Source organism: Pseudophryne corroboree, chromosome 2 (genome assembly GCF_028390025.1).
Source record: "Pseudophryne corroboree isolate aPseCor3 chromosome 2, aPseCor3.hap2, whole genome shotgun sequence".
In the NCBI taxonomy this organism is placed as follows: domain Eukaryota; kingdom Metazoa; phylum Chordata; class Amphibia; order Anura; family Myobatrachidae; genus Pseudophryne; species Pseudophryne corroboree.
In genome coordinates, this window is record NC_086445.1 from 400,936,395 (window position 1) to 400,956,408 (window position 20,014).

The following is a 20,014-nucleotide window of genomic DNA, read 5'->3' on the forward strand; positions in this document are numbered from 1 at the left end:
ATTTCAGCGCCCCCATAATGACATCATGACCCACAGTGTAACTGCTTGCACTTTATTCAGAATCCTATGTGGAGAAACCAAGCACATTCAAATTAATCCAAGCTAATATTACTTTTGTTGCTTCCCAGCTATCCACACAGATTATAACACTTGGTCCAATAAATAAACAAACACATTCTCTATGCTCTGTTGATTAGTATTTGGAATACTGTAGTCTTCTCTGAGCCACATTTGCATAGATACTTAAATCACATATAATGACACCTCTCACAGCCCCGCCGTGATTTCAGATTTCCCCAGTGCAGTGTTCTGATAATCGATATGGCAGTATACAACTAATAGTGCCTATATGATGCTGATACAGGTAAAAATGTGCAAAAAATATTAATTTATGTTCAGAGTAAGATCTCTGGCAATGCCCCTGTGTGACAATCTGCACTCTAACTGCACCTTATACAAAACATTTTAGAAGTTATAATGAAAACTAGAGATGTGCGGTGGACACTTTTCGTGTTTTGTGTTTTGGTTTGGGATCTGGATCCTCGCTGGTGTTTTGGATCTGGATTGGTTTTGCCAAAACCACCCTTTTGGGGTTCGCTTTTGGATCTGGATAATTTTTGAAAAAAACAAACCCAGCTAAAATCCCAGAATTTGGGGGTAATTTTGATCCCACGGTATTATTAACCTCAATAACATTCATTTCCACTCATTTCCAGTCTATTCTGAACACCTCACAATATAGTTTTTAGGCCAAAAGGTTGCATCAAGGTCACTGGATGACTAAGCTAAGTGACACAAGTGTGTGGCACAAACACCTGGCCCATCTAGGAGTGGCACTGCAGTGTCAGACAGGATGGCAGTTTTAAAAACTAGGCCCCAAACAGCACATGATGCAAAGAAGAAAAAGAGGTGCAAGATGGAATTGTCCTTGCGCTCTCCCACCCACCCTTATGTTGATAAGCACACTTTAACAAACCAATCATTTCAGCGACAGGGTCTGCCACACGACTGTGACTGAAATGATTGGTTTGTTTGGGCCCCCACAAATAAAGAAGCAATTAATTCCCCCACCAAAAAGAAGCAATTCATCTCTCCTTGCACAAACTGGCTCTACAGACGCAAGAGTCATCCTCATCCTCCGATTCCTCATCCCTTTCACTGTGTACATCCTCCTCCTCACAGAGTATTAATTCATCCCCACTGGAATCCACCATCACAGGTCCCTGTGTACTTTCTGGGGGCAATTGCTGGTAAATGTCTACCTGAAGGAATTTATAATTAATTTTGATGAACATCAACTTCTCCACATTTTGTGGAAGTAACCTCCTACGCCGATCACTGACAAGGTTACCGGCTGCACTAAACACTCTTTCGGAGTACACACTGGAGGAAGGATGGGGGGGGGGGGGTCATCTTAGGTAAAATAAAGCCAGTTTGTGCAAGGGCCTCCAAATTGCCTCTTTGTCCTGCCAGTACACATATACGGACTGTCTGACATGCCTATTTGGATGCTGTTACCGATATAATCCTCCACCATTCTTTCAATGGTGACAGCATCGTTGGCAGGTCCTTCAGTCTGGACCAGGTGTCAGCACTTGCTCCTGACTGTCCTGCATCACCACTAGCGGGTGGGCTTGGAAATTTTTTTACTTTTCCTTGCAGCCCCAGTTGTGGGAAAAATGAAGGAGGAGCTTTTGACGAGTCACGTTCTGCTTGAGTTGACAATTTTCTCACCAGCAGGTCTTTGCACCTCTGCAGACTTGTTTCTGCCAGAAAGAGAGATACAACGTAGGCTTTAAACCTATGATTGAGCACGGTGGCCAAAATGTAGCGCTCTGATTTCAACAGATTGACCACCCTTGAATCCTGGCAAAGCGAATGAAGGGCTCCATCCACAAGTCCCACGTACATAGCGGAATCGCTCCGTCTTAGCTCCTCCTTCAATTTCTCCAGCTGCTTCTGCAAAAGCCTGATGAGGGGAATGACCTGACTCAAGCTGGCAGTGTCTGAACTGACTTCACATGTGGCAAGTTCGAAGGGTTGGAGAACCTTGCACAAGATGGAAATTATTCTCCACTGAGCTTGAGTCAGGTGCATTCCCCCTACTTTGCCTATGTCATTGGTGGCCTTTTGCTGCTCCTCCATCCTCTGAAGCATATAGAGTCTTGAATTCCACCTCGTTACCACCTCTTGCTTCAGGTGATGGCAGGGCAGGTTCAGGAGTGTTTGCTGGCGCTCCAGTCTTCGGCACGCAGTGGCTGAATGCCGAAAGTGGCCCACAATTTTTTGGGCCACCGACAGCATCTCCTGCACGCCCCTGTCATTTTAAAAAAAATATCTGCACCACCAAATTAATTGTAAGTGCAAAACATGGGACATGCTGGAATTTGCCCAGATGTAATGCACGCGCAATATTGGTGGCGTTGTCCGATATCACAAATCCCCAGGAGAGTCTAAGTGGGGTAAGCCATTGTGTGATGATGTCCCTCAGTTTCCATAAGAGGTTGTCAGCGGTGTGCCTCTTACGGAAACCGGTGATACACAGCGTTGCATGCCTAGGAACGAACTGGCATTGAGATGCTGCTACTGGTGCCGCTGCTGTTGTTGCTGTGGGAGGCAATACATCTACCCAGTGGGCTGTCACAGTCATGTAGTCCTTAGTTTGCCCTGCTCCACTTGTGCACATGTCCGTGGTTAAGTGGACACTGGGTACAACCGCATTTTTCAGGACACACTACCTCCATCAATTGTCTATATCCCACTGCACTAATGGGGGATACTGGATGCACGTCTAACACCAACATAGCTGTCATGGCAACAGTTATCCGCTATGCAAAAGTTATCCGCTATGCAACATATTTCATCTTCATCACAAAGGACTGTTGGACAGTCAGTTGCTTAGTTGAAGTAGTACAAGTGGTCTTCCGACTTCCCCTCTGGGATGACGATTGACTCCCAGCAGCAACAACAGCAGCGGCAGCAGCAGTAGGCGTACCACTCAAGGATCCTCCGGAGGAATCCCGGTTAGGAGAGGACTCGTCAGTCAAGCCAGTGACATGGCCTGCAGAACTACTGACGTTCCTGACTGAGGAGGAAATTGACGTCGAGGGAGTTGGTGGTGTGGCTTGCAGGAGCTTGGGTACAAGCGGAAGAAGGGATTTACGTGTCAGTGGACTGCTTACGCTCTTACCCAAAGTTTCTGAACCTGACAATGACTACTGATGAATGCGCTGCAGGTGACATATAAGGGATGATGTTCCTAGGTGGTTAACATCCTTACCCCTATTTAATGTATTACGGATTGACAAAGGCAACACATGGCTTGACACCTGTTGTCCGGATTTGTGGAGAAATAATTACACACCGACGAGGTGGCTTTTTTGGTATTTTGCCCAGGCATGACAATGGGCTTCCTCATCCCACGGACAACAACTGTATCCCCCGGTGCCTGATTTAAACAAACCGCATCATCAGAATTGCATCGTCAATGTCATGACTGGTGGCAGCAGCAGCTTCAGTACTAGTACTAGGAACTGGAAGTGGTTTCTAATCTTCCACTATTTTTTCCTCCAAATTGTTCTCCATTTCACAGGACAGAACCCCTTTATTATTACAGCACACAGAACAGTGCACCTTTATTTTCACAGCGCCCCTGTACTCTTATAGCATACAGGAGAAATGTGCTTTTAATTTTTAACTGCAGCCAAACTTTTATAGCAGACAGGGCCAGTGTAATGTTATTAAGACATCAGCAGCACCCCTATATTTCACAGCATACAGGAACAGTGTGCTTTTAATTTTTAACCGCACCCAAACTTTTATAGCAGACAGGGCCAGTGTAATGTTATTAAGTCATCAGCAGCACCCCTATATTTCACAGCATACAGGAGCAGTGTGATTTTAATTTGTAAGAACTGCACCCACATTTTTATAGCAGACAGGGCCAGTGTAATGTTATTAAGACATCAGAACCCCTATATTTCACAGCATACAGGAGCAGTGTGCTTTTAATTTGTAAGTGTATGTGTTAACACCTCCATTTCCTTATGTCCGTATTGATTCGGGTCTTCGGTTTATTTGATTTTAACCCTTGGGATGCCTACTTGGACTGATGAGGATGTGATCTACACTAGGAATAGGTGAGGATTTTTTGCAAGTTATGTAGATAGTACTGGACAAGAGGATGAGAATGGCTACAGGGAGTGTAGGTAAGTATGTGTAATAGTGAGTGTGCAAGAGTGCTTATTAAAGTTATACTTTCATGGTGTGTGCGTTCTGTGGGGGTATTTCAGATTTGATCGCTGGGTGTGTGGTTTTTGCTGCCCTGCGATCAGATAGTCGCCGCCTACAGGGGGAGGAGAAAAGCGCTGTGCAAGTGTACGTTCGCTTCTGTAGCAGAGCTGCACAAGAATCAGTTTGTGCAGTCTCTGCGCAGCCCAGGACTTACTCAGCCACTGCGATTGAATCCTGCTGATCGGGGCCAGAGCTGACGTCAGACACCCTCACTGAAAACGTCTGAGCCCGTCTTCGTTTTTCTGGACACTCCTGGAAAACGGTCAGTTGACATCCACAAACGTCCAATTCCTGTCAATCATCTTGCAATCGCCCATGCGTTCGGATTTTTCGCTCCATCTCATCGCTAGGCGCCGCTGCCTGTCGCTGTTGTGTGACGTGCCGGTTCATTGCAGCTCAGAGGCATGCGCAGTATGGATCTGATCGCACGCTGTGCGAAAACGCACAGCAGCGATCAGATCTGAATTACCCCCTGTGTTTTTTAATATTTCTTTTACAGGGGACTATAGGAACCAGCAGGCCCTTAATGCCCTATATGCTGGTAATTGTGGTTCTCCAAGTACCAGTATGCGGGGGAGGCTTGCTGGGACCTGTATTCCCTCCTGTAAAAGACAATATTTTTTTACAACGCTAAACTAATGGATTATTAACTCGGCAAACACAGCCCAGGGGATGCCGGGGATATCCCTGGGATTCACACCTGGCACTCCCCCAGGAAACACCAATCATGGCTGACTAGTTATGGGGGTTATTGCTATAGCAACGGGGACCAATATAAGCACGTCCCCTGGTTGTGGCATTACCTTCTTCGCTAATGGAGTCCGGTGCTGGTTTTACAAATATGGGGGACCCCTACGTCTTTTTTCCCTTATTTTTTTTATACCAGGATCGGCCCAAGAGCCCTGAGATGGTTCTTAAAATACAGGGGGACCTCACACATTTTTCCCCCTGTATTTTTTGAACCAGGACCGGCTTAGAGCCCGGCCTGGTTATGCTTTTAGGGGGGAACCCCATGTAATTTATTATTTTTTTCTTTTAAACTATTTTTTTGATTTTACAGACAGAAGTATGCACAGGTCTCACTGATCTGTGCATGCTTCTTTGAAACTAACCTATAAAAAGCTGGTCTATTTATTGGTGAGTTTTTGGTAAGTTTTTGAATATAAGTTTAAAACTCTATAGGAAAACATCTTGTTGCGAATTTGCACAGTGCGAGTTGCAGGAGTGGGAGAAACATGGAAGTTTGCACGTTTTCGCACCCTATTACATTGTTCTAAATGGCTGAGTTCTAAAAATGTGCAAGTTTAGCGTTAAACTCGCACATTTGCAAAACTCAGACCCTATTACATTTGGCCCATGGACTGCTGGTCACGCCCCTAAAAAAGTATACCCTGTTGGAAATGCACTTACTAAAGGTAAAAGAGTGTATGCTCATCACAGATTCCTTTGATGTCAAGTCCTCCTGTTACAACCACCTTATCATAAAATCCTCCTGCTGTAACCACTGTATATTGTATCCCCTCTCCACTTACATAATTTACGGTGGCACCCACCACACAGTATATATTTTCTGATTTTGCAGCACCCCCAACCCTATATATTGGTTATTTTTCCTACCCCTCTTTTTACATAACATCTCCTCCACTTATTAGTATCCTCTTCTTTCTTCTGTTCTTGTTTGTTCAGTGCAGGGCCAGACTGGCCTCCTGGCGCTCTGCTCGGCCATCCAGCAGACATATAGATGGGGGCGTGCCATGAGGCCAGGCCCCCATGATTTGTGGCACGCCCCCTTTAACAGGGACCATGCTTCTTTCAGCCGTGGCCGTGCCATTCCCCTGTCACACCACCAGCGCCACCGAGTACTGTTAGACACAGGGAAGAACCTCAGGGTAGGCGAGTCATGCGCACTACTGACCACACACAGCTTGCGTACCGCTGTGGGGTTTTATCTTAGACCGAGCGCTATCTGTTCTGATGTTCGGGTACCTTCACATCAGTGCAATTCCTCTTTCTACTAAGAGACTGTTCCTCTCCTGAACTAAGTGTCTAAAAGCTCCAACTAAAGCTCCAACAAAGGAGCTGTAAACATTGCACTATCCCCCTCCCCACCTTCCTAACCCTCCCTCCCCTTTTATTTCACTTTTTTTTATTTATTATTTATTATTTTTATTTTTTATATTTTATTTTTTAATTTTATTTTTATTTTTATTTTTATTATTTTTTTTTAAATTTGAACTTTTATATTTATTTTTACTTTCATTTTCATATTATTTATTATTTTTCATTATTATTAATTTTCATTATTTTTATTTTTTCAATTATATTATTTTTATAATTTTTTAGTTGCTACACATTACACATCCCTTTTTGTAGTTATTACACTTTGTACAGAACATCAGAACAGATAGCGCTCGGTCTAAGATAAAACCCCACAACTCACCTCCAAACAACCTGAGCAGCTTTGCATCACAGCGCAGCCTACTATACAATTCCTTTCCTTGCGTACCGCTGTGATTCCGCTTGCACTGAGAACTTTGTCGCAGAGTGATTGACAGGGAGTGTCACTGTTTGGAGGTGTTAAAGGGGAGTTTAAGGAGAGTCGTTGGAAAATGCAGGCGTTTAATGGACGTTTTCAGGGCGTGTATCTGCTGATGGCTGTGTGATTGTATGTGCAAATACATTTAATCTGAGTTGCTACTGAGTGGCCTGTCTGCGTAGCCATAGACCAACCTTTGACTTCCGTGTTCTCCATAATTGTGTAAAGTCCGCTAATATGTGTACGCATTTGTGATTGAGCTTTCGATGAGTTCAGTGGGTGTCTCTTGTCATTCCTGGGTGACTTGCACTGCAGGGGGGGCAGATGTAACATGTGCAGAGAGAGTTAGATTTGGGTGGGTTATTTTGTTTCTGTGCAGGGTAAATACTGGCTGCTTTATTTTTACACTGCAATTTAGATTCCAGTTTGAACACACCACACCCAAATCGAACTCTCTCTGTATATGTTATAGTAACATAGGCCCTCATTCCTAGTTGATCGCTCGCTAGCTGCTTTTAGCAGCAGTGCAAACACTAAGCCGCCGCCCTCTGGGAGTGTATCTTAGCTTAGCAGAAGTGCGATTGAAAGGTTAGAGGAACTGCTCGAAAATCTTTTCATGCAGTTTCTGAGTAGCTCCAGACCTACTCCTACCTTGCGATCACTTCAGACAGTTTAGTTCCTGTTTTGACGTCACAAACACGCCCTGCGTTCGGCCAGCCACTCCCCCGTTTCCCCAGGCACGCCTGCGTTTTCATCTGACACGCCTGCGTTTTTTTAGCACACTCCCGGAAAACGGACATTTACCTCCCAGAAACGCCCCTTTCCTGTCAATCACTCACCGATCAGCCGAGCGACTGAAAAGAGTCGCTCGGACTTATGTAAAATTGCATAGTTTTGTGTGAAAGTACTTAGCGCATGCGCAATGCGGCCCATACGCATGCGCAGAAATGCTGATTTCTTGCCTGATCGCTGCGCTGCGAACAACGGCAGCTAGCGATCAACTCAGAATGACCCCCATAGTAACTAAGGTTGAAAAAAGACAATTGTCCATTGAGTTCAACCTATTTGTGGTCTCCTATGAAGTCTTATTATAGGACTAGTTATTTTTATGTTATGACTAGTTAAATTAACTATAATGCATGCCTACGCACCATAACCCTGAATATCTTTATCCAATAGGAATTTATCTAACCCATTCTTAAAGGTGTTGACTGAGTCCACCATTACTACTCTCTCAGGCAGGGAATTCCAAACACGTATTGTCCTTACTGTGAAAAAACCTTTTTGCCTCAATGTGCGGAAACTCCTCTCCTCTAACCTAAGCGAGTGACCACGTGTTCTCTGTGCTGATCTTCTAGAAAACAGGTCCCTCCCAAGCGCTGTGTATTGACCCCTTATATATTTGTAGATGTTGATCATGTCCCCTCTTAGTCTCCTCTTTTTCAGTGTAAACATGCCTAGCCTATCAAGCCTTTCCTTGTATTCCAGCGTCTCCATGCCCTTGATTAGTTTGGTCGCCCGCCTCTGAACCTTTTCTAGCTCCAGGATATCCTTTTTGTAATATGGTGCCCAAAATTGCACACATTATTCAAGATGTGGCCTCACTAGTGATTTATCTAATGGGAGTATAATACTCTCGTCCCTTGCATCAATTCCCGTTTTATGCATGCTAATATCTTATTAGCCTTCTTTGCTGCACTCCTACTTTGGGTACTGCTGCTTAATTTGTTATCTATGTGAACCCCTAAGTCTTTTTCCAGTACATAATCCCCTAATATTACCCCACAGTGCATTACCTTACACTTGTCTGTGTTGAATCTCATTCTCCATTTTGCTGCCCATGTTTCCAGTTTAGTAAAGTCGTTCTGAAGAGACTGAGCATCCCCCTCCGTATTTATAACCTTACACAATTTGGTATCGTCTGCGAAAATTGACACCATGCTCTCTAGACCTACTGTTAGGTCGTTGATGAAAATGTTGAACAAAAGTGGTCCAAGTACAGACCCTTGTGGCACACCACTTAGTACTTTAGTCCAATTTGAAAATGATCCATTGACCACAACGCGCTGCTCCCTATTATCTAACCAATTACTGACCCAAGTGCATATTGTGCTCCCTAGCCCTATTTCTTGTAGCTTATAGATAAGACGCATGTGTGGTACAGTGTCGAAGGCTTTGGCAAAGTCTAAAAAGATTATATCCACCTCCTTACCCTGATCCAGGTTCGCACTTACTGTTTCATAAAAGCCAAGTAAGTTGGTCTGACATGATCTGTCCTTCACAGATCCATGTTGGTTTCTTTTAATGACCTTATTTGCTTCAAGGAACTTTTGAATACTGTCCCTTAGAATACCTTCCAATACTTTCCCCATTATAGATGTAAGACTAACTGGTCTATAATTACCTGGTTAAGCTTTGCTCCCCTTTTTAAATATCGGCACTACCTCCGCTATACGCCAGTTCTTGGGAACCATACCCGATATAACCGAATCCATGAAGATCAAAAATAGAGGTCTTGCTAGTTCAGCGTGCAGCTTCATAAGAACCCTTGGGGGATTTCCATCGGGACCAGGTGACTTATATCTGCCCCCCCTGCAGTGCACATGGTTATGCCCAACTGCTAACAAATTTGCTGCTGCGATCAACTCAGAAATAGGCCCAATAGCAGCTCCGTAGCTTCGAGAATTGCAATGGCATTTAAGTTTAAACATGAATTAGGCCCACTGCTATTAAGTGGAAACATGGTTGCTTTTGCCTTTTAATTCCTTGCCTGGTGTAGTTGCATCAGATGCTCTGAGCTCCCTGAAGACCTATAAGCACATATTATTTTTACTGTATAAACATTTTTTTCCCAAATATGTCCCCATTGTTGATTTTTTAAAATAATTAAATTATGTAAATAAAAGCTTTTTAGCCTTCAGTATTATTTTATTATCAAATCGGCATATAATTATAAAGTGTAATATAATTTTACAGAATATGGTTTTAATATCTATTATTTACATAATTTGATGATTAAAAAAAAAATCTTGGGGAGATTTTTATATAGAAAACATATTAGCCAGTGATTAAATGATTGCTACTTTAAAACTTCAGACAATCTTACGGGATCGGTATGAAATACCTACAATCAAAATCCCGACAGCAATTGACCGACGGTCAAAATCCCGACAAGGTCAAAATCCCGACATGGACAAAATTCCGACATGTAAAATGTCGACAGGTCAAAATACCGACACAAGTTTTCATTGTTTTTTGTGTGTATGAGGCCAACATGGACACCATATAAGTGTACCGCGTCCCCTCGCATGGTTTGCTGCGCTCGCCATGCTTCGGGCACGGTGCCTCACTGCGCTCGGCACACTATTATATTCCCCCTCCAGATCCACTGGGATGGTAAAAGTTGGTTTCAATGAAAAAATCATGAAAAACTTATGTCGACTTTTTGACCTGTCGACATTATAAATGTAGGTATTTTGACCTTGTCGGTATTTTGACCACGTCGGTATTTTGACCTTGTTGGGATTTTGACCGTCGGTCAATTGCTTTCGGTATTTTGACCGTCGGGATTTTGATTGTCGGTAAATTGACTGCATTCCAATCTCACCGGTATCTCACCAAAGCCTGCATCACATGCATTTCTTCAGGATACCCAGATATAGCTGTAGCACAGTATATATAAAATAACGTTTCCCCTGTGAATTACGTGGACACATAGACACAGCCATCTGGTAGTGACTTTAAAAATGTTCCCCTCAACACTGGCTCGGGATGCCTCAATAACTAACAAGCTTTTTAAATTAAGCTATGCAAATGCCACCAATATGGAATGAATTACCCTTCATTTTATTCCCTGGCTACCAGCCATGAGGTCTATTCATGAAGTAGTGAAAAGAGTGGAGAAGTGAACCTGTAGAGAAGTTGCCTATGGCAACCAATCAGCTGCTCCGTACAATTGTATAGTATACAAAATATAGATGCTACTTCAATGCTGTTTGGCTGCTGGGCAACTTCTCCACTGGCTCACTTCTCCACACTTTGCACTGCTTCAAGAATAGACCCCCAAGTCCTGGAGCCTTAGGGGTAAATTTACTAAAGCTTCTAAAACAAAGAATTGGTGATGTTGTCCATGGCAATAAGAGGATGCCTATCATTTTCTAAAAGCAATAGAGAAATGATGGGCCACCTCTGATTGGTTGCTATGGGCAACATCACCAATTCTCTGTTTTAGTAAATTTACCCACTTAGGCTGCAGCTTAATCAGCCCACTGGTTGAGCAGGCACTGAATGCAGATTATAAGTATCCATTACAAAGTTATAAGATATCCCCAGCAATAACATACTGTACCTTTTAGTAGTAGTAGTTCCTTCAGAATGATTTCTTGATAATGCTATCATTTTATGTTTGCAGCTTGAAGAAGAGCGTCTATCGGTTATTGAAAGGGATAACCATCTGTTGCTAGAGAAAATGTCAACTATTATGAGAACCAAAGGAAGGATTGACAACAAAAATAATTATGAAGGAAAAAGGTAGTTGTTCCAGTTTTACAGTAAATGTAAGAATTTTACAGAATTAATTTTGTCAAAGTCAGAAAAATATCACGCTACACATTGCCATATTTGCACCTCATGCGTGTCCCCGCTGCGAGTGCATGGGCTCTCCCGTGCGTGCGCATACTCGCTGTTGCGTGCACCCACAGGCGCACGGTGTGCGCATTTACGGTAAAGTTTATGTGCGTCTAGCGGGCGACTCGTTCGTAACATATTTTATCTATATAATGTATTTTGTAGATTATGGTCCCTTTGATAGAATCTGAAAGTTTAGTTAATGTAGCATGTTCATAGACAAAGAGATCCCTCTTTGTTTGATACGAAGGGTCAGACAGAGGTTATACAGTGGTGTTTAGTATCCATCGGAAGAGTATTTAATTAGCAATATTCCGGTGTTGGTTTGAAGCAGATTAATCGCTCGTGCGAATAGTTATGGACATAAGAAGTTTATGGACATTTGCTATTATTTGCACTTTATTATCCATGCGGCGGAAAACCTAGTTTCCCACCCACCTGAGCAGTTGGAAATAGTCACAGCCCACCTGTATGAATCAACCTATGACCTTTTGTTATAATGCGAAGACGAATTCCTGTGTCCAATGAACAATAAGAATATAGGGACCATTGTACTGTATTATGTGTAGGGTATAAAAGGACAAGCCGATCTGGGCCAGCTCTCTATTCTCTTCAACGGTTCTCACCACTGATAATCGGGAGCTGGATATCCAGAGGCGCATGCGATTGTTTCCCTTGAGCGTAAGTTTCTCCGCAACCATATTGCCTTTATTGTTATTGTGAGCCATATCTCTCTCTCTTCTCCTCTTTCTCTCTCTTTCTCTTAAGTGTTATTGTACGGCTATTGTATTTCATGTGTAGTTATCTGGTTAGGTAGTCAATGTTATTTTGTAGTGTATGACTTGTATTGTATTATTCTTTTGCAAATAGAACGTTCATATAAGGTGTTAGAACCTAATACCGGTATCTGTGTATTTATTATATTTCTAAGTATTCTCAGAGCGTCGGAGACGCTCGTACAGCTTTCAAGTTAATAAGGTTACACTGTGTTACATTTACACCCTATCACTGCACCAAGGTTTATTGCATAAATACATTGTTTATGGTATAGTTATAAAGGTTTAACATTGTGAGCATCAGCGCCGCTTGTAATCTCCTCGTGGTCCCAAGCGTCCGCTACGCTAGTAGCATATCATTACGTTAGTCGGCAGCCTATAGCGTGCCTGCCTGTGATCTCTTGGCCGTGAGCGAACATGACGCTCAAGCGTCTCGACTACGGCTAAGCGATTGTTACGCAACGTGCGTACCCTTACGGTATACCATACGCCAATAGCGTACTGTGTTCTTTCACCTTTTAGAGGGTTTTAAGTAAGATAAATATTAGGCTTTATCAATTGGGGGCTCGTCCGTCCTTCACATATCTGCACTAGGTAATTTCAGCAGACATTATCCATCAGCAAAGGGCGGGAGGTCATATTCCTCGTAGTGCTGACTGGATAAGCGTCTGCTTCGCTTAGTAAAGGGTGCTGAAGGAATCCGGAACCGGAGGTAAGAACAACACGCTAGTGTCTTTTAAAACTGTTTATTTCTGTCTTGCGTACGCACGCATATATCTGCATTTCTTTTCATTCGTGTATTTTCACATATCACTCTCCTGTTTGCCATTTCACAATTGATAATGTGCTAAGAAAGATTTGTTGCTATTAGAAGTTAAAGAGTAAAAGTAATACATTAAGGGGTAATTTGTAAAGCACGCACACAGCTTTGCCTAAGATACAAGGAAAGACCTGGGTGGTGCTCGGTAGATGATTGAAGACCATCTACATTGATAAACGTGTTAATTGTATTTCTGTGGACATATCTGGCTGGCATACACGTGTTTCTAACAAAAGGGTTAGACTAGTGTACGCAACGTAAAGGCCGACGCACACAGCGTATATTACGCAACGGAGCGTCTGGGTACGCCCACGTAACTCAAATCACACTATAGTATTATTTTAACAGGCAAAAAGGTGGCAACGCAATAAATAGCGCAAGTCAATTTTAGTGTCCGAAATTTAAACTAATAGATCCTTCTCTAAATTTACGACTCATCTGGTCTAAAGGAAAGAAATTTCTGCGCAGAAATAGAAACAAAAGTAAAGTGTACATGTGGTGAGTGAGTGTTTGTATATATATGTTTTTACAATTTTTGGATTGAACCACAAGAAATCGAGTTCTCGTGAGGAACATACATGTAAGTGACGTGCATGGTGGCTGGGGAGGCATCCCTTGTTAAACATAAATTTGAGCATTAGAGTATAGTAGACCAGGAGGTCTACTGTAGCACAGACCAGGAGGTCCGGAACAGACCAGGAGGTCCAGGTACAGCAGACTAAGAAGTCCACTATAGAGAAAGGAGCACAACCCAGGGGGTTGGTGCAGAACCCATATAGGCCATTAAAGCTCTGGCTGAAGGAATTCGCAGCCGCAATATTCGATTCCACTGGTCGCTCCGCACATAAGATTAGTTGCTTATGTGCCGAACGATTGTACCGCACGTAATTGTGTGCATTAGTTAGTAATTTGACCCAGTACCATTTGCGTACGCTAGAGGGGTCATAAACGCTATTTGTACATTTTAACGTGATTTGTGAAATTTTTTTTATTTTAAGGGAGGTTCGCTGGTCACTCAGGGACTATCCAACAACCGATACTTGCTGGGGACTGGTAGGTCCAACACGCCCCAGTAAGTAAAGGTTCATAGGGGCCCTAGGTTGGGTACAACAGCTCTGGATACAGTGATTGCGGTACTGGCCAACGTGGGCGAGGAGTGAGTGGGGTACTCTGTAAACCGCCACCGTCGGCCTGCCCCGGACATCTTGGTTTTTGTAAGGGTTCGCTGAAGACCCTGATTGAAGGTCAGAGGTAGTGAAAGCAATACCTGCAAGTTATGGGGGCCAGTCGTTCAGGTAGGGGGCGATCAACCTCGGTTCGGGTTGATTCAGTAAACCGACCAATCGGGTCGGCAAGGTATGTAATGTGTGAAAAATACGGTTCACACACAGAGGTTTTATGTGATGTATGGGAAAGAATGACTGTACATGACGGGGAGAAGTTCCCAAGAGTAGGCAGCTTTAGCCCAGATGTGTTACTAAATCTAAGGAGAAGGATATGTCTCATTAAATCAGCAAAGAGACGGATCAAACATTATGATTATCTACAGTTATGGCAACAGGAGGGTGAAATACAGAGAGGATTGGCTCAGGCGGCGGGATCTAACCCTATCAGGAAACTGATAGCTACGGCACCACCGCCACCTTACATAACGGGAGAGAAGTTGGTTGCGGAGAATGACGCACTAATGTGTAATAAACAGGCACTTAGTAACTGTATAAATGTTAAGGATAATATGAATAAGATGAGTAATGCAAGTATTAACCCGTGCAAGTTGTACCCTGTTTTAAACTTTCCCCAGGAGTGTGATCAAGAGGACGAATCGGCAACAATATCGGCGCTCTCTCTAGCAGCCACCATATCAGAAACAGCAGTAGGCACGTCCCAACCCCCGAGATTAGTATCAAAGGCCCCTAGTGGAGGGACAGGTGAGGTCGTATCAACGGATAAGTACGGCACCATACACTATGCTGAAACCATTTCACCACAAGCTGTAGAATCTACTCAGAATGATGTTATTAAACTTAATCCCGTTAGGGTAATATCAGTGCCAAATGGGAAAACGGACACTTCAGGAGTCACTCCTGTCAGAAACATTGCCATGCACTGCCCATTTTCCCGAATGGAATTAAGAGCAATAGTGTCTGAATTCCCTGACCCTAGAAAAGATCTAGTTGCTAGCCAGAAATACATTAGAGACCTAGGGAATACGGTAGAGCCCAATAACAAAGACTGGCAGATATTGCTGAGGGCATGTTTACCCTCTAATGTCGACTCAGCACAATTTCTAGCTGACTGTAAATTAGATGAAGATGTACCCCTTACGGATGTGTACAACCAAGATAATGTAAAGAGGATAAATTTACAGTTAAAAGAGTATTTTCCAGCTGTAGTTAAATGGAACAAAATTTTCTCCATTAAACAAAAAGAGTCAGAAACAGCTGCTGAGTATTTCACTACTAGAAATGGCTAAATACACAGGCATTGAAGACATTAAGACAAATGTAAATCATAGAGAAGTAGCAGTATCTGTGCTAATGGATGGTTTAAAAGAAGCATTAAAGACAAGAGTACAGAGCACGCAACCATGTTGGCGAGGTCTGTCGGTGGCTACTTTGAGAGAGGCCGCTGTTGATCATGATCGCAATATCACCAGACACAGAGAGTCACAAAGTGATAAGTTAATGGCAGTAAGTATACAGGCCCTGACCACAAGGCAACCTTTGTATAAATCTCCAAACCCTGTGGGTAAGTCAAATGTGGTAACTTGTTATTCCTGTCATAAAGAGGGACATTTTGCACGAGACTGTAGAGTGAAAAACACACAAAAATCATATCAACCCCCTAGACAACGACATGACACACGAAATTGGGATCAGGGACCGCAGAGACGGAGTCATGAGCCACATGCAGGGGAAACAAAAAGGTATCCCCCAAAAAGAGACTGGCAAGTCTCTGGTAGTTCCCATTTACCCCCTTCTCAAGTAGTTGCTGCCAGCGCGATTCAGGGAGGTCACCATACCCAATAGGGCCATACCTGTAATCTGCAGCCAGTGAAATTGATTGCAAGCCTTGGAAGTGAACCCGAGGTCACAATCGATGTAGCTGGTAAATCATTAAACTTCCTTGTAGATACGGGGGCGGCCAAATCAGTGATAAATTCGACAGTGGGCATGAGAACCACTGGTAAGACAATTCCAGCCATGGGAGTAACGGGAGTAGTCCAGCACTACCCTGTTAGCAAACCAGCAGAGATTACAATAGGGCCTTTGCATACCAAGCATTCCTTCTTGCTGGCAGCATCGGCACCGACTAATCTCCTGGGAAGAGATTTATTGTGTAAAATGGGGTGCGTCATTTATTGTACTCCTGAAGGTGTATTCTTAGACATACCTGAGAATCACGCTCAGGAAGTGCGAGACATGTTAGACTCCCCATCAAAATTAATGTCCCACACTGTTATATTAAATAGGAATCCATCCCAGGTAGAAGAAATGACATCCCAAATACCAGAGTCACTGTGGACTAAAGATGGACAAGACACTGGATTAATGGCAAACGTAGCTCCAGTAGTTGTGCAAGTAAAATATGGTAGGATAGCTCCAAAAATCCCACAATACCCTTTGAAGCCAGAGGTGGAATTAGGAGTATACCCCGTAATAGAGCGCTTGCTACAACAGGGCATTCTGGTAAGAACATCCAGCACTGCCAATAGTCCCATCTTCCCTGTGAAAAAGAGTGGGGGGAGGGGTTACAGGCTAGTACAGGATCTAAGGGGGATTAACAAAATAGTTGAGAGTCAGTTCCCCGTAGTGCCAAATCCAGCTGTCATCCTTATGCAGATCCCTCCCACTGCGAAATTTTTCACTGTTATTGACCTCTGCTCCGCCTTCTTTTCGGTACCCCTGCATCCTGACAGCCAATATTTGTTTGCATTTACATACAGAGGAGTCCAATACACATGGACTCGATTACCACAAGGTTTCATAGTCAGTCCAAGTATATTTTCACAAGCTTTGCATGATTGTTTACAGTCTTTCCAACCAGAGAGTGGATCAATATTGATACAGTATGTGGATGATTTACTACTGTGTTCAGATTCACTGGAAGCGTCCCTGAAGGATACTAAACAGCTCCTGTTTCATCTTTCAGACACAGGACACAAGGTTTCCAAAGACAAGTTGCAATTATGCCAGCCTAAAGTAAAATATCTGGGACACTGTCTAACACAAGGACTGAGACGGCACCTGAGCATTGAGAATAATAAGATCGGAGGCAGTTGTCGATTCCCTGTTCCCTTTTATTGTTTTTCTCCACTTCCCATCCCATCTCCCTCTATTATTTCTTTCCCCCTTCTCATTCTTCTCCATTTCCTCCTATAAGATGGACTTGCCCCAAGAGACAGTGATCTGGATTTTCCTGTTGACCATGATGTTGACCAGAACAGTCTGTTCCGGCGAGAGTACCATGGAGGTCGAGAGAGGTTCTGGAATGGGTTCTGATGACAGAGATGGAGGCGTAGTTTTCCAAGAACAACATAATCAACAAGCAAAGGCGAGTATCAGAAAACGATCCGATAGCATTGACAATAGAAGAAATTGTGAAGGATTGTTAGCTGAAGAGAACTGTATCTGTAGGCTCTGTGACAGTGTAGTTGAGGATGGGTGTATCAAGAAATGCCAATCTAGTTTTAATATCCACATGGACCGGTATCCATTGAGTGACTATCACTCCTTAGTGGGTAAAGTGTTAAATCAGACAGATTGTTGGGTATGCTCTCAAGTACCTCAAGGCCATAGCAAATCAGGATTAGTGCCCTTCCCTTTAACTATAGGGGAGGTACTTGAGCTAAGTGGTGGGAGGCCGGTGGACAGGAGGTTTAATATCTCCAGTCCACCTAGTTTGAAGCTCCACCAATATCATGTGGATAGATCCCTAGTATGTTTTAACATTTCCAATCCCCGAAAGCCGGGAAATTGGGAAGTGTCATGGAATAACCAAACCATGACCTTTTCATACAGAGCCGATAGAATGCCAACAGATACAGAACTTATACGCCACATAGCTGGTAGTGGAAAATATTTCCGATATAGGTATACCCTAGGAAGTAGGACCATGAGAGTTGGAGAGGTATCACCAGGATACTGTGCACATATCATACAAACTGATACGTGTATTAAACAGATGGGAGAATTAGGGTTAGGAAATTTCATATGGAAAATGTGTAATATGGTTATGTCCTACTCCGTCCCATATGTTCTCCCCGATGATGCATATTTCATATGCGGGAGAAAGGCGTATAAGTGGCTTGCCCCAAACTCTGAAGGATTGTGTTATATTGGAAAAGTACTGCCTGAGGTAATGACCGTATCCCACACTAAAATGAAGGATATTCACCGCAGTGCCCAAGCTCCTTATACTCACACTCATTACGAGCACATCGTTAAACGGCACCTGATAGAGAGAACAGAGCATCCGGCCTCTGACCTGATCAGTGAATCCACCGGGATTCAATTCCTAATCGCGTTAGATATCACTCGCACCGCCAGAGGAGTGATAAATTATAAATATATATCTGCGCTTGCAAATTTATTAGACAATATCACTGAAATGTATGATGACACATTCAGGTATACTGGAAGGGAGCTCCAAGCTTATAAAACAGAACTGGTTCAGCATAGGATGATTCTCAATTATCTCACAGCTGTGACGGGTGGGTATTGTGTCACCCTAGCAACTCAGTATGGAATAAAGTGCTGCACGTATATCACAAACAGCACCGAGGACCCGGTCGAGGTCATAGACAAAAAGATGGACGATATTCTCCAGTTAAAGTGGGAATTTCGCAGGAGACACAATCTCACCCTTGCCGCTGTGGGTAATGAGCTGACCAGTTGGGTGTCATGGTTGAACCCGCGAAATTGGTTCTCTGGTTTAGGAGAATGGACCCAAGGTATTATCATGGATGTAGGGAAATTCCTTTTGTGTGTTCTGGGTGTCATCATATTGGTCGGTCTGATATTTAGATGCGTTCGGGTTTTAACAAAGTGTAAACGTAGCGCCCGAGTGATGAGTTTAAGGAGTGAAGATACTGTAATAACAACGACTGATGTGATTTATGACCCAACGATAGAGACAATGTTGTGATGAAAATGTGATTCCACGGTCCGTTTCTTTCACCTGTTTCTCGTTTTTCTCCAAGGTAAAAAGACCCGCTTGGAAGAGGAATTTGACGACCTTGTATGCAGACAACAGAAGGACTAAAGAAGAATTTGACAACCTTTTACACAGACAACTGATGGACTATGCCATAGACCCCCATATCCCTAGTACTTTTAATTTTACGCTAGCCCAACACTTTTTGTAAGTCTATGGACATTGATAAAGCTTTGCTTGCGTTTATTAGCAAAAGCACAAAGAGACTACAGTCAACATGTACATCAAGACAAGACAAGACCTCAATCAGCAAATGTATATTAAACTCACATAGTTTATCAATGCATTTACCATAAGTGTTCTTTATCTTCATCTCTACAACCTTCAGGTAATGACACACATAGTCGATAGGGAATACAGGCACAGATATCAGCACTCACATATTCCCCCCCATTCATGTATCATCAACTAAAATGTGCTCCCCCATTTTGTTGCAACTAAAAGCCGAAAAGAGCTCGGTAAAGTTTGACAGCCCATCCACAGACCCGTACCACGGGATAAGAAGGAATTCAAATGTATACTTCGCAATACCTCGAAGCTTGATCTAAAACACGTACGGCACGATGATACATGACCCTCCAAACATGGATTCATACACACATGCTTCTGCTATCTCACTAGGTCATACCCGTTTCCTACCTTCTCCTCTCCTCCCCTACCCAATCATAGAAATGTATTTACACATGACATATATTTTTCTCTTTTTGAAATGTTTTAGAAAGTGGCAGTTATTGGTGACTGCCAAAG

The 20,014-nt window shown here is 43.2% G+C and overlaps 1 protein-coding gene across 1 annotated transcript in view; it reads left to right on the forward strand.

Moving 5' to 3' along the window:
• CFAP97D2 (CFAP97 domain containing 2) overlaps positions 1 to 20,014 on the forward strand; it is an 81,320-nt gene that overhangs the window by 38,749 nt on the left and 22,557 nt on the right. Inside the window, exon 3 of the mRNA XM_063953394.1 lies at positions 11,241 to 11,359. Within this exon, the coding sequence (XP_063809464.1) occupies positions 11,241 to 11,359 (119 nt within the window). The remainder of the gene's footprint in view (positions 1 to 11,240; positions 11,360 to 20,014) is intronic.